General features: G+C 29.1%; 1 protein-coding gene across 1 annotated transcript in view; it reads left to right on the forward strand.

The window, feature by feature from the left end:
• The window catches only part of LOC107442550 (acetoacetyl-CoA synthetase-like), a 42,698-nt gene extending 26,960 nt beyond the window's left edge, over window positions 1–15,738 (forward strand). Inside the window, exons 13-18 of the mRNA XM_043041410.2 lie at window positions 5,374–5,487; window positions 6,685–6,810; window positions 9,359–9,428; window positions 10,568–10,626; window positions 13,585–13,787; window positions 15,550–15,738. Coding sequence (XP_042897344.1) covers window positions 5,374–5,487; window positions 6,685–6,810; window positions 9,359–9,428; window positions 10,568–10,626; window positions 13,585–13,787; window positions 15,550–15,681 — 704 coding nt within the window. The 3' untranslated portion in view covers window positions 15,682–15,738. The remainder of the gene's footprint in view (window positions 1–5,373; window positions 5,488–6,684; window positions 6,811–9,358; window positions 9,429–10,567; window positions 10,627–13,584; window positions 13,788–15,549) is intronic.
• The last annotated feature ends 579 nt before the right edge of the window (window positions 15,739–16,317 follow it).

A 16,317-nucleotide genomic window follows, 5' to 3' on the forward strand; every position in this document is an offset into this window, starting at 1 on the left:
GTAATTAGCATGAACTCCCACTAAAAAAACAGATTTGCATTTTTTTTTTCAAAAGCGTATTAACATAATTTAATTTGAAAAAATATTTATTAAATAAAAGGGGTACAAAATACATATACTAAAATTTATAAATTTTTTGCATACATTGTTTTTTTTAAAATGATTTCCAGTTCAGCAGCCGCAAGATAATAAGAATACTGTTAGATGTTTTGCCTACAGTAAGTTAAGGGTACAGGGGATCTTCAAATTTAAAAAAAAGTGACCAAAATTTCGATTTTGAGATTTTTATTATTTCGAAAAATAGACGTTATAAGCTATCAAACAAAAAAAAAAAAAAGGAAATCGAACCATTTTTTACTGAGTTACGAGGATTTTAATTAGGCCACGCCCCTTTGCTTACATTCAGAAAACAGAAGTCAGTAGCTTGAAGCAGCCGATTTTTTTAGTTTCGTTTTAAGCTAAAAGCTAAAAGAGCTTTATATTATTCAAAATACAAGAAAATTAGTGATGATCAAAATTATGTAAGATTAGAAGGACCCTCCTATTGTGCGGAGGAATTTTAAGAAAATTTTCTATATTTGACTCGCACACAATTAGTTTTTACATTTACATTTGAATCAATGTTTCATTTTTCGTTTGATATATCATTCATATTTTTTAAAATAAATTAACTTCATGCTTACTAACTTATTTTATGTTATTACTTTAGTGAATTTATTTGCATTAAATTTTGAATAAGTAAATATGCTTGTTGAGTACGTTTGNTATTTGGTTCAGTTTATGGTAAGTACCCTGAAAGTAAATAAATGTAATTTTGTCAATAAAAAAATTAAGAGCACCAGAATTTAATTTATATAAAGTCTGGGGCTACAAAACAACTTTTTTAAAATGTGTTTTTTTTATTGTAATTAGCATGAACTCCCACTAAAAAAACAGATTTGCATTTTTTTTTTCAAAAGCGCATTAACATAATTTAATTTGAAAAAATATTTATAAAATAAAAGGGGTACAAAATACATATACTAAAATTTATAAATTTTTTGCATACATTGTTTTTTTTAATGATTTTCAGTTCAGCAGCCGCAAGATAATAAGAATACTGTTAGATTTTTTGCCTACAGTAAGTTAAGGGTACAGGGGACCTTCAAATTTGAAAAAAAAGTGACCAAAATTTCGATTTTGAGATTTTTATTATTTCAAAAAATAGACGTTATAATCTTTCAAACAAAAAAAAACTTTTGGAAATCGAACCATTTTTTACTGAGTTACGAGGATTTTAATTAAGCCACGCCCCTTTGCTTACATTCAGAAAACAGAAGTCAGTAGCTTGAAGCAGCCGATTTTTTTAGTTTCGTTTTAAGCTAAAAGCTAAAAGAGCTTTATATTATTCAAAATACAAAAAAATTAGTGATGATCAAAATTATGTAAGATTAGAAGGACCCTCCTATTGTGCGGGGGAATTTTAAGAAAATTTTCTATATTTGACTCGCACACAATTAGTTTTTACATTTACATTTGAATCAATGTTTCATTTTTCGTTTGATATATCATTCATATTTTTTTAAAATAAATTAACTTCATGCTTACTAACTTATTTTATGTTATTATTTTAGTGAATTTATTTGCATTAAATTTCGAATAAGTAAATATGCTTGTAGAGTACGTCTGTGTATTTCTCTTCATATGCACATATTAAGTTGAATTTTCATCCATTTCAACCTAATAATGGAGATAAAAGTACAGATATATGCTTAATTAGTCATTTTTTAAATATTATGCACAGCTAATAGTGTTATTTTAAATACATTTAAAAAAAATGCTATTTTCTCAAAATGAAATTTTGACGGATTTTTGTGTTTTCGAAATGCTCCATGAGTCTCAATTTTTTTTTTTTTGGTTGAAACTTGTTTTATGTGTACTATGTATGTATGTAATTAAAACTTACCATGTTTTGTTACCTAGAACTTTGATAAAATTCGTTTATAGTAAAAAAAGTTTAAGATTTTTAAAATTTTTCTTGAAATTTTCATGAAATACATAACAAGTGTGTTTTTTGAGCTAGAGCAATATAATTAGCCACTGAATGATGGTAACTTTTATTTGGAAATCAAAAGCGAGTCATATTAAAAAAAAGTATGATTCTGAGGTGAATTTCAAGCCGCGTGGAGTGTTTTGACTTTATCGGATTTTATGCTATTTTAAAATTTTAAAAGTTCAATAACTTTAAAAATTATTAATCACATTACATGAAATTTTGTATACAGCTTCTTAAAGATATTATAAGTAAATACTGTGAGTTTCATAATTGTAGAATAAAAACTCTGAAAGTTGGTTTTTAAGGTCCCCTGTACCCAGAGAATAAATTGAAAAAGAACAACTATTTTTAATTTATATGAAGAAATAAAAAGGTTTTTAAAAATGAAAAGTATTTTAAATTAATCATCTATTCTCGGTTAGATTACACACAATTAAAAAACAATGTACACGAAAATTATTCTACAATTCCTCATGAAAAGAACTAACTTTTATATAAAAAACAGAAATATTTTAATTCAAATTGATTTCAGGACTGTTTTCATTAATTTTCATTAATTTATATCATATCTCAATTTTAAAACTGATCTGAATGCTAAATAAAGATACTTAATTTACAAAATTATTAGGGAAATAATTTTTTTTTAGTGTTGTTTTCATTTCTGGTTATTGACGTGTACAGCGTGTTTTAAAAATGCTGGAAAGTTAATTAAAGAAAAACGAAACGAAATGTATTGCTTGTAGTGTCATGTTTAAGGTTGTTTTTCGAAGGCATCGTCGTCATCTGAAATGATGCTTTTTACGAATGAAATGTCATTTACATAACTACTGTACAATCAAGTTAAGCCAATCTAAAGACAGCACTGTCTATACTTATTTTGCAAATAGCGCAAAACGTCAACATGGAGAAAAGCCACTGTTTCGTGAAAATAAAAGGTGTTTGCGTTAGTAAACTTATTTTTTAATATTTTTTTTAAAAAAAAATTACTCCAATGCAGCTTATAAATTGCAAAATCAGCGAAATGCAGCTTTAATTGCAAAAACTGAGAATAAGGCAATAATTTTTATAGTTTTCATCTAGGGTGGAAAATGTGACCAAATTGGTGATTTTTAAAATAAGTTCAGTAACTTTAAAAATATTTAAGTTATTTGTCCGTTCTAAACAGGGCTAAAGAGAATAAAAGGGCTAGTTCACTCCGCTCTTAGAGATGAAGCTACGATTTCCCTCCTCATGACGTCACTGTGTCCACAGATCTCGGAAGATCGCACGCAAAGATATTATGATAACTTTGCATCTTTCTCTTTGTAAAAATAAGTTAGACTTTTTCTGGTTATTAGCCTTCAAACTTTACGTAATTAACACATTATTTCCGTTCATAAACATAGTTCAAAAAAAACTTTCTTGGTTATTATATTAAAAAAATACCATTTTAAACTTATAAAAATGTTTTGCTAGTTGGTGAAAATGACACGATAAATACTTTATTTTAAAAAGTTCAGTTTTAACTTTAACTATTAAGAAAAATGAAGGCATATATCGACACTTTTTTTATCTACATATTCTTTTATAAAGATAAGTTAAGTTAAATTTAGAATCCCTGATTTTAAAATATGTCGTTAATAGCAATTTGTTCATACTTAATCATTAGGAAACATCAACCTTAAACGCTAATTACTGAAACAAAATAATAATTTAGGTTCATAATGACATTAGAAATTTTACAATTGTTTATAGATATTTAAATTTAAGATGATATAATTTATAGATATTTAAATTCAAGAGAATATAATTTTTAAAAGAATCATAAATATTTAGAATAACTACATTAAAAAAATAAGTTATGAAATTAGGAGAATTTCAACTGTACACAATATATTTTATTTATACTTTTTACTTACGTTTTAATTTTCTTTGACTTTATCCATTTTTAAATTTTTTTCACATGCCTTTCTTTTTGAAGTAACGAGGCGGTTTCTATTTAGGTAACGAATTTTTATAAAAGTTCTTAACGATAGAAGAAACGTATTGCTGTTTTATATTAACTGTGTCATTTCAGAATCCATTCTTTACACAGTTGTTCATTTACTTTAGGGAACACGCGGAAAATTATATTTTTTCCTTTTGTTTTTCTATCAGAATTTTTGCAAGTTGTAATCGCGCAAACTGGCATTTTGTTAATAGTTTTAAAATTTCGTAAATTCACGGCAAAAACTGAGGAAAGTCATTATAGAAAATAACAAATGTCTTAGAATATGTCACAAAAAGAAATGCTCCAATATTAGTTAGAGCTAGCAAGGTCGACCGCTCTGTTCTCGAAGTAAAAGTGCGAGCTTTGCGCCAAAGTGACGTCACTAGAGAAAATCGGAGGATTGCTTCGGCGAGAGTTTCTTCAAAGGAGTGAACCAGCCCTTCTATTCTCTTTAGCCTGCGTTCTAAAACTGAGATAATTCTTCACGGCAAAACGATATATATAGTTTAAAATTATCGCTTTGCTTCGAATGTAAGGAACTTACACAGCGGATTTTTTATTTTCCTTTCAGGGGTATCCAGATTTCAATTTCAGGGATTCCGAGACATTAGAAAAAAAAAAATTGAAACCAGTGATGATTTTTGAAACTTGTAATTAAATCCAAAATCCATTATTTATTAATTATTTCCGCTTATTTTATGAAATTATTTAATTGAAATGCTTTTAACGAAAGAAATTTTAAAACTATGTTTTTTTTTCTTATAACAATATAATGAACGAATTATGAAAAGGATATGCATTTATAAAAAATTAAACATTATAGTTAGGCATCGAATAAAAGTAACCAAATTCCACAACGAAGAAACATGTTTCTCTGATAACTATATTGAAGGTTCATTTTCTTCTTTCTTTTAATGAAAACAATATTTCAGCTTATGCATATACTAAAATCAAATTAAAAAGACAAGAGTCTGCCTCAAACCTCTGAAGTCTGACATAAAGTCTGATTTTAAGACTGTTAAAAGACAATTGACAGTCAATTGAAGACAATTGAAGTCTCAATTGAAAACAAATTGAGACTGTCAATTAATTTAAAATGTGAAACAATTTCAATCTTTTTCATTCACTAATATTTTTCAAAATAATTATTGCAATTTAGATGATGATTACATGTTTTCAAATAGTCTTTCGTTTTTAACTGATAGTCTAAGTTAAATTAATAGTCTTTCGTTAATTAATATATTCGTATTTGCTAATAAATTTTATTGATTAAGTCTCGGAGTTCCGATGAAAGAAGGCCGATCACTTAAGGCACGGCAACCGACAATAATTGGGAACTGCTGCTATCTTACTAAAGTGTGTTTTGCAGGTTCAACAGAAATATTGGGTAGCTGCATGTCTTATCATCGAACTCTGCCCGTCTACAAAGGTGAAATGACTTGCCCAACTTTAGGCACTGATATTCAATGCTTAGACGACTCAGGTATGGATATTTGAAGCAAATGTTGACAACTTGAATTGTTAATGTAACCAAAAACACACATGAATATTCAGGATGAAATCAATATTTTATGGGTAACATGTTAAAATTTCTATTCCTGACAGAAGCAATAAAGATTGAATTAACAAAAATTATGCTAAAATATTATTATAAAAATTATTATAATAGCAAAAGTAAATTATAGGAAAAATAAATACACGTTTACAAATAAAAATATTGCATTTAAAAATTTAAAAAATTTAAAAAAATTAAGGAAAAAATTGGTTTAAAAAAATGGATTAAAGTTACATTTGAATATAAGTTGCAAATTTTAATACCTTTGTAACTTAGTTTACTTTAGTGCAAGAATAATTTGAATTCTGAGAGAAGCTTACAAAAAATTTTAAGCGTCAAAAATGTTACAAAAATATTTTATCAACACATTTTAATTAATTTTTTCATTTATTATTAAATAAATAAAGATTTCCTTTATGATTCTATAAATGACAATTAAATTCATGATTCCATTAATCTTGCATGGAACCAAGATAAACATCGAATTAATTCAAGGATTCAAAATGAAATGTTGAAAATGTGAAATCAATGCAGGAAAAAAAATTAAATTACGTTATCCTGATGGTTTTTTTTTAGAGAATCAAAAGTTATTTGGATTACTATATTTTTTACGTGTGCTCAAAACTGTATTTCGATAACAAATATACATATATATATTGTATAAATATATTGTATATATAAGTTTTTTAATATAACTTATGAAATATAGTTGCATAAAAAAATCAGTACTTATTTTGAAGGTGTTAAAGATATCATTCCCACTCGACATATATATTTCTCATTTTCATGCTTTTAATAAATAATGTCTATAATGTTTCATATTCATAAATACAGTTGCCTTTAATATTAAATTATTGAATGCTATTCAATTAGAAATGACAAGTTCACTCATAAATTATATTTCTGTATATAATTTACAATTATTTAGTTTTTGTGGGTCTAACTCTTAAAATATAAATATAGTCAAGACTCTTAAAATATAAATGTTGCAAGTTTGCCAGACAGAGCATTATTGATGAAACAAAAGCTAGCCATTTTATTTCTCTGTTTGTAAATTTAGAGTATAGTTTCAAAAAGTATTAGATAAAAATGAAAATGCATTAGTTTCTAATGCTATTCATTTAGGCAGAGCTGTTGAAGGAGTTTTTGGAGATATAGTTCTAGCAAAACCAATGCCATCTTTTCCCCTCGGCTTGTTTGGAGATGTTGATGGTACTAAATATAAGGAAACATATTTTTCTAAATATCCAGGTACGTGCGATTTTGTTCTGAACTCAATACTATAATATACTAGACATACACACACTGGCTAATGAATTAGAAACATTAGATTTATATTTTCTTCGATCGTCTTTTGTGCGAATAACAACCATTCTTCATAAGGGCATCGATTCTGTAAGTTTTTGGAGTGAATTTATGCTCAGAAAATAACATGCAAATAGATACACAGATTTCATGATCTTGTAAATTAAATGGAAGAAAAGTTTGATGTCGTATGCGTCTTTTCAACATTGTCCCAAACATTTTTATTATGTTAAGATGCGGATTTTGTGGTTGCTAAGGAAGGCATTGGAGATTACAATGACGTTCAGTGAGCCATTTCCAGTCGCTTCTGGCTAGATGCATTGTTGTAATATGGTTCAAGAAGTAACCATGGAGCAAAATTGTAATGTTCATAGGATGAATTTGATTTAACAATGCGTCTAGATGCTGTAGGGCTTTTTGTTTAATCTTTTAGGATCACCAAGGCACCATTTTCTTACCAGCACAACACGTTTCGGCCCATAATACTCCTACCAGATCCTTTTACAATGCGAACAAAGCAAAAGAAAATCATTCAAGTTTCTAATTCATCGGCTATTGTTTGCTTAAAATCTTGACAATATTTGCAGATTTTTCATCGTTTGCACAAATTACTAGATTAAGCATGTATTTCACCCAGGATACTCCATTATCACCCCTTTTGTTTAGAAAAACTGTGTTGTTTATAATAAGAAATTATTTAAAAATATACCTTGTATGGCTGGCGATCACGAGACCAGTTCTGGCTGAGCCTGCAATCAGTGAGGATGGTTGCTGATCTCGTGACATACAGGAGTGGCAAAATAATATTGATATGAATTGAAGGTATAGTTCGAAAATCAAAAAGAGCAGAGAGCAGTGTAAACTTAAAGAAATTTTCATTTGTCGAATTACTTTTTAATGATAACACATATTTCCTGCGTAAAACAACCAATTTTATAGCTTCATTGCAAAAACATTTCTTTTAAAAAATGCACGCATTTTAGTAACATATTCAAGCTAATTCTTTCAGACAATTATTATGTTGCCAATTTCATATAATGTTTTGCACGATATTTACAGTTCTTATTCGCTTAAAAATGTATTCAATTTACCTCAATATCAAAATGGTGAACATTACACACCAAAACTTTTTACACTGTATGTATACTTTTTACTTCATTAAACAAAAAAACCCTCTGAAAAGATAAATTAAGGCCAGGACTTAGAGAAAACCATGTATATTTATGGAAACGGTTCACGAACTCTGCTTTGAAATTTAATTGATTTTTTTAGCAATTACTTAAAGTATTAATATATAAAAATTGTATTCTCAAAATCACACTCATTCTTAACACGCATTCACATTAGTCAAACCTATTCTGTGCTTTTCAACTATGCATAAACGGAGATTACCATCATTTTCCCTGAGTGCAGCAATTTTTTGAAACAAAGCGAACGGTTTTTTTCGAAATTGCTCATCAGATGTGCTTGCTGTCTTACTAAAAATAGGAAAAGTTCCCCTAAACTGAAATTATATGTGGATTAAAAAAATATTATTTAACCAAATGACAATTGGCAGTAAAATAAAAATTCATTATGCCATTTTGCTTATGATATTAATAAAATGATTACCTGTATGAAAAGTCAAGTGTGGCACTTGGGTTCAACTCCGTAGCTCAGTAATTTTGCAATAGAACCGCTGTTCAAATTTTCGTAATTTATAGCCAAACAACCGAAGAAATTCACCTTCCTAGAGCAAAAGTTAGCCTCGGTTTGCATTCCACTTGAAGGAAAACGACGAATACTTCCTAGGGAGCCGTGGTGGCTCAGGAGATAGAACGCTCTCTTCCCAACGAGTTCGAATCTCAGCATGGCTGGGATTCGAATTCCACACCCGGGTCGCAGTTACTACAGTGCTGACGTAAAATATCCTCAGTGGTAGATGGATGATGGGAAAGAGTCCCCTTACCGTCAATCTAACCATGGGAGGTTCTTGTGGTCTTCCTCTCCATGTAACGTATATGCGGTTTGTTCCATTGTTCCATCGAAACGACCTCCACGAAGGCAAATTTCTCCCAATACTTGATCCAGGAGCTCCCTTGTCTTCTGGATTGGGTTCAAAATTGGAAGACTACGGCTTTGAACACTGGAAGTCGTAAACTTAAAATTGGCTCGGCTGTTCAACGACGGTTATAAAATAAAATAAAATACTTCCTAGTATTATCCCGACAGTAAGGAGATTAATTCGCAATTTTTCAACTCCTGATATGTATGCCAACATGTCAAGTCTGAATCATCAAACAATTGTCAGGCGTCGCTCTTTGGCCACCTTACTGACCACTGGCCACCTGTCTCTAAGCTACCCAGGCGCAGCAGCAAATAACTAAAATTGTTTTGCGCATGAAAAAAATAATTGATAAAAAATAGTGCTTCAAGATATGAAACTGCATATGAACATGAAATTTAAAAATACATTAGATTTAACATTTTCCAGATAATAGATATTTTTTTCCAGATAAATTTGCCATGGGAGATTTAGCAGTTATTAACCCCATTACTAAAGGCATAATTATTCACTGTAGAAGGCAAGTATTTTGCTTTTTTTATTATAAATAATAATAGTTTTATCCGTAGTGTAACATTTTTATGCAACTAATTCCTATTTAAATATGTTTTGAATTAATACAAATTCTATCCGTTAAAAAATAGGCGAATGAGAAAATATCTAAGAAGGGGAAAATAATGGATTAAACCATATGTTTCTGATTCTTGAGAACTTTTTCTTAATTAAATCTCCGCTATTCTTCACATCTTTGATATAAAATGTTAAATACAAAAGAGGCCTTTTGTAAAGTACGCTTAACTTAAACAGAAAAATCAAACTTGATTTTGAATGAAATTAAAATAATGCATGAAACCATCTTGAAATTAATAAAAAAAAACATTGAAAATATCATAAAACAATAAAAATAAGATATGAAAATTTTTAATGTTTGTAATTTATTCATTAATTTAAAAAATTTTACTTTTATTCGAAAATCATATATGTATATTGAATTTATAGAGAATGGAATCAATTTGTTTAGTAAGGGCACGATAATGAATTTTTTTCAATCAAGCAATTCAAGAAAAAAGAATGTTCATTATATTTTGGGTTTTTGCTTCGTTCTTGGAGTTAAGGTATTAGAATAAACACCAAAAATTCAAGTTATACTCTATTATTTTAATTTGGGCTACAGATTGCATGATCACGATTCGGGCACATATTATATAATGAATAAAAAGCTAATTGGTTGAAAAGTAGAATCCTAAAACTAAAAATACTAAAAAAAAAAATTAAAGAAAAAACAAACATATTTTTTAGAACTTAAAGATGTAACGTCATGCTGCAGTATTGTAAAAAATGTGACTTACTTGAAAATTGATAAGATTTCCTCATTGAAAAAATGTTTTACGAACTTTATTTGACACAGTTTAGAATACAAAGGAGAAAAGAACATTGATTTTCCCTAAAACAAAGAAGCAAAAACTATCTAATTTGAAAAGAAAAAGCAGTATCTTTATTTCCCTAACAACATTTGAATCAGTTTTCGTTTTGTTCAAAAACTGAAATTGTTTTTACCTATCTCAAAGACCTTGACACTTTTCACAGCACTTGTTACATTAAAAATTAGTTTCACACTAAAAAAAAAAAAATTGAAAGCCTTTTTAAAATTTCTTTCAGCGATGAAGTTCTTAAACCAGGTGGGTGGAGATTTGGAAGTACTGAGATATATAACGTAGGTAAGTACTTATGATTATAGATTTTCAATAGATATTTATAGATCTCAGATTAAATCGACTTTTATGAAAGTGAACGTATGACGTATATAAGTTTCATTTTAAAAAATGAATATCAAAACAAATAAATAAAATATACTTGAGGAAATTTGATGGACATTCCTTACCAAATTATAATGCATCACTTATATTTTTATTACTGGAAGCCATATAATTCTATGTACACTAATAAAGACAAAAAAATTATACTATACACTTTCTTAATATGTGTCTGTTCCCTGCGAAATGCAGCAACACATCGTGGCACGAACTCGACTCATGTCGAAATGCATGCTAAAGACAAATCACACCATGAATCCTGCAGAACAGTCTAGAAATCCATGGCAGTTTCAGGTTATGAATATCTCATCTGAACAACGTGTTGCAGGATATGATTTAAAGATTACTTTTGGAAGTATAGGTAGCCAATGAAAATGTCTTCAATCAAGAGAGTGCACCCGTATCTATTCGGCAGCAAAAATTGCTGCAACGTAAAAAATTTCGTAATCTCCTGCTGCTGAATTGTTTGAATTGTACAATGGGCATGAATGGGTGTAGGTAATCGAACAGGATGCTTACCTGTTAAAGTTGTATCTAGAGTTATCAGCTGTATGTCATGCTGGCTCTATTCCTTGACGGTCTCCTTCAACTTGAGAACTTCAATGTTGACCTGTAGGAACTATGAATTCACAAGGTTTTTACCTGGAACCAAATATGCCAGTTTCGGCAACACTTTGCTGGACACAAAAAGTACCAGTCAGTGTGCCCAAACGGGACATAAAGCTTTGTGTTGTCCAACAACGATCAATACGATCAACAACGATAGGATGACCGAGCCTTTGGCTGCGAATTCCCCGTTTAATGACGGTCCGTTGAATGGTTGACACTTGTTGATGCTACAACATTAAAATTCGTGGCAATTTGAGGAAGGGTTGTACGTCTTTCCCATTCAACGTTTCTCGTAAGTCACCGGTCTCATTGTTTCTGGATGTTTTTCCTGATTCCCCATATTCACGGTATACTCGTGAAATAGTAACATGCGAAAATCCAAATTTCATCGCTACCTCGGAAATACTTTATCCTGAATATCTTCCTTTGACTATGACAGCAATTTAAAACTCATATATATCTTCATAACTTACCACTGTAGCAACAGGAATCAATCTAAGAGCTTTGCCAGACATTTATCTTGAAAAGTGTAGTCCAATTACATTGCATTACTCTGATTGGTTGCATACCTCTGTCATTTTCATACGTTTTCCTAGATCAGTTTTTCTGGATTTTCTTGCATATTATATATTCAATATGAGATATAATAAATTACCAGAACAGAGGAAGTTTAATTCTGAACTGAGGCTAAAAGTTTATTAATATGTATCCCTAAATCCTATATTTATTTTATTATATTTATTCTAAATCCTATATTTATTTTATTATTTTACTAAATTTCCGTTAAACATTATTGCATAATGTAAACTTAGAATAGTATATATTATCCAATAATCTTTTCAGTTCCAATGTAGAAATTAGTAAAAATTACGTTTTCCTATCTAAAAATTACCAAAAAATAAAATGAGATTTTTAGTCGAAAATAATTGCTATTGGCTAAAGAAGTATTTCAAATTACAGCACATTAGAGGATGGTGATTCTATCAAAAGTAGAAATTATCGTTGCCATGAGGTCAACTTATGTTCCCAGAAACAAAAATTTTCTAAAGAACCATAGTATCCAATAATCTTTTCAGTTCCAATGTAGAAATTAGTAAAAAATTCGTTTTCCTATCTAAATATTATTAAAAAACAAAAAGAGATTTTTAGACGAAAATAATTGCTATTGGCTAAAGAAGTATATTTTCTTTCAAATTACAGTACATTAGAGGATGGTGATTCTATCAAACGTAGAAATTATCGTTGCCATGAGGTCAACTTATGCTCCCAGAAATAAAAATTTTCTAAAGAACCATATTATCCAATAATCTTTTCAGTTCCAATGTAGAAATTAGTAAAAATTACGTTTTCCTATCTAAAAATTATTAAAAAATAAAAAGAGATTTTTAGTCGAAAATAATTGCTACTAGCTAAAGAAGTATATTTTCTTTAAAATTACTGTACATTAGAGGAAGGTGATTCTATCAAAAGTAGAAATTATCACTGCCATGAGGTCAACTTATGCTCCCAGAAATAAAAATTTTCTGAAGAACCATATTATCCAATAATCTTTTCCGTTCCAATGTAGAAATTAGTAAAAATTACGTTTTCCTATCTAAAAATTATTAAAAAATAAAAAAAGATTTTTAGTCGAAAATAATTGTTATTGGCTAAAGAAGTATATTTTCTTTCAAATTACAACGCATTAGAGGATGGTGATTCCGTCAAAAGTAGAAATTATCGTTGTCATGAGGTCAACTTATGCTCCCAAAAATAAGCATTTTCTAAATAACCATTGAATAATTTTTCAGATTGATGTTGAAAATAAATATGGAGGCTATTTATAATAAGATGTTTAAATTTTCATAACGTATTTCAATATCTTGCATATGAGACCTTGACTTTTAATATAACGAATTTTAAATCGGAGTTATGAAAGATTGTATTTTGGTCTAATTATTGACTGATATATGAACAATTCTCTCACTATTGTTCTTACTTGTGGCTGATGCATAAACTATTACTCACCAAGTGACCTTACTATTGTTTTAAGCTGTTATTCATATGTTGATCTAACTATTGACTGACACATAAAATGGTAAAGAATGTTGCTGGCAATCGGATTAAGGTGAAATATGCCGCAGTCGAGTGGAATTTTTTTTTCATATGTGCCATTATTTAAGGAACGTATATAAATCCATAACTGATGCCAAAGTTATTTGAAATAATGTAAATTCAGAAATATTTTTTAATGTAATTTATTGTTTCTTATAGTAAATATTCTACCTGAAGTGCACGACAGTCTTTGTGTTTCTCAATATAGTAAAAGTAAAAATGAGAGAGCAGTTCTATTTCTAAAACTAAAGGAAGGATACAAGTTCGGCAATGAAATAGTGAAAAAAGTTGAACGTAGAATTGTGGAGGAACTAACAAAAAATCATGTTCCTGGATTGATTATGGAAGTTAAAGATATACCAGTAAAATTACTCTTTTTTGCATTCATTATTGTTTTATTTTTACACTGTAAAAAATTGAGCAACGTATATGCTCTATTTTGAGAACTCTTGTCAAAATAGCTTCGAAACAAGTAATAGTCGAATTTAAAAAAAAAATTGCAACTCTTTGTATCATTGAAATTGGAAATTAGTAGGCCATGATATGTCATTGCAATGGCTACTATATTAAGCTTCCTAAAGGCCTGTTTACACGGTCCAATTTCTTGAATCCGAGAAATTGGACGGATTTCTCTGTCCAAGAAATTGGACGATTCGTTGACACTATCCAAGTTCTTGAATGTTGCTGATTCGTTGAAATAAAAACTTGCGCATGCGCATTGTTCATATTCAGCATTATAAAATAATACTTAAATAAGTTTAAAATTACTAAATAAATTCAAATAAAATCATAATAACACAAATAAACCGCAACAGATCAATTTATTTGGACTAAAATATATGAAAACAGACAAGAAGATGACATAATTTGCTGCCTGATTGTTGACGTCACAAAACCTAAGACGCTGATTGGTTAAGGGAGAAAAAACTTGGATGGAAAGTAGAACATGCTCTACTATCGTCCAAGAAGTTGGACCAAGTTCTTGGATGTTTGTTTACACGATCAAAGCTCAAAGCAAAACAAGTTTCCATCAATATCAATCAATCTCTGTCCAAGAAATTGGATCGTCTAAACAGGCCTTAACTCTACCTGGACTGAGGTGTACAATTACCCAGGTAAAAGCATCCTATTACGAATTTGGAGGTCGAATCCTGCCGGTAGTCAAATAACATCTGTCTTACATATTTCTCCCTCTATATCTCTTTTAAGACTATACATATCGCTAAAATATAAGTATCTGCTGCTTCAACTTTAAATACGCGGGATTTTTAAATTTCGTTATTATTTGGTTCGGAGCTGTTTTGACACACTTTTGCTGAATTTTTAGAGACATTTTTTTCACATTGTTTAACAGTTAAAATGGATTATGTAAAATCATTCAAAGCTTTTTTTTTTGATAAAATATTTTAATGCTTAAAGCCTGGATATTTTTGATAAGTTTAAAAAAAATTAAAGAATGTGAAAACTTGCAAGCATTATGTGTTATTAGCTGAGTTTTTTTTTAATAAGAACTGTGCGAATACATCAAAATCAAGGTTGAAATTGAATCTCTAATTGTTAGCTGAATATTTGATAATCGATCAAAATACTTTCGCCCAGATAACACTGTTACCAGATGGTGACAAAAACGTGACAGTCACAGAGACTCATTTGTGATGTCACATGAGTCAATTGACTCTACGACTTTCTTTAATTGTTAGTATTCTGTGACCCGCATGGTATTTAACATTTAATAATTCCAGAACTTATCATCAAAAGTTAAATTACATTTTTATTTCAACGCACTCCCCCCTGTGCATTTTTATACACATCCTCACAATTTTAAGTATTTAAAGTCTCATAATTTTTGTGCGGACAACAAAATATAACGTAAAATAGGACACTTAAAACAAAGATGGCAGCAGTGCTTACGATTTTTCAATGCAAGAAGAAGTAATTTGAGATCTAATTGTTCTTTTTAAATCCGTGAATTTCTATAGACTACGGTTCAATTGACTTTCATCCTGTGATTAAAATTATAGTAAAAAAATCGATTGTTTTATGTTATCTTGTGTGCCTTATTTACAAGATGACATAGAAAATGTAGTTAAAAAGTTTGAATTGATCAGCAAACTTATTTTTCAGTACAACATAAACGGAAAGAAGATGGAAATATTAGTTAAGAAGATTGTTAACAATATGCCTTACAGTCCTGAGGTAGTTATAAACAAGGAATCCTTGCATTGTTTTCAAAATGTTCCATCTTATGAAGACTAAATACCACATTGTTATTGTCAGTCATGTGATTAATAAAATGTATTTTTTTAATCAGAATTTTAAGTCACGTTCCTAGTTTCTCTGCTTTCTTTTAGTATATTACTTGAACCAAAAATGATCGAATATTTTGGGAAGAGTGTCGCCATTTTAAATGAAAAAATTTTAATTTCAAATCAACTTATATACTTTTAATCTACTTTTCTAGATAATAATAGTAATATATGAGAAAAATGTTATTAATAGGTAGATTATGAGATTCCTACAATGATAATCATTTTTTATGAAAGTCTGAGTAGTGTAATTTAAAAATACCCGATGACGTAATTTAATAAATAAAATGCACCGTAAAAAGGGGATACTCAAATATAACGTAACTTACTTTGTTTTTAATGAAACCGTTTCCTGGTATGTGCTCGAAGCGAATTTTTCATCAAAGTGACGAAATAATTATCGTCACTTCTTCAAGGAAACAAGTTTCGTAAAAATTAAAATAAATATTTTGTGATTCTATTTTTTACTATTAAAAAAAATTATTCTATTAAAAAAAAATAATAATAACTCATAGTGCCTAAAATATTGAACCCCTTCCTTCTCGCTCCCGTGAAAATGACGGGGTGAGTTTTCGCCCGCTCTTTC

Source organism: Parasteatoda tepidariorum, chromosome 10, assembly GCF_043381705.1.
Source record: "Parasteatoda tepidariorum isolate YZ-2023 chromosome 10, CAS_Ptep_4.0, whole genome shotgun sequence".
Taxonomy (NCBI): Eukaryota; Metazoa; Arthropoda; class Arachnida; order Araneae; family Theridiidae; genus Parasteatoda; species Parasteatoda tepidariorum.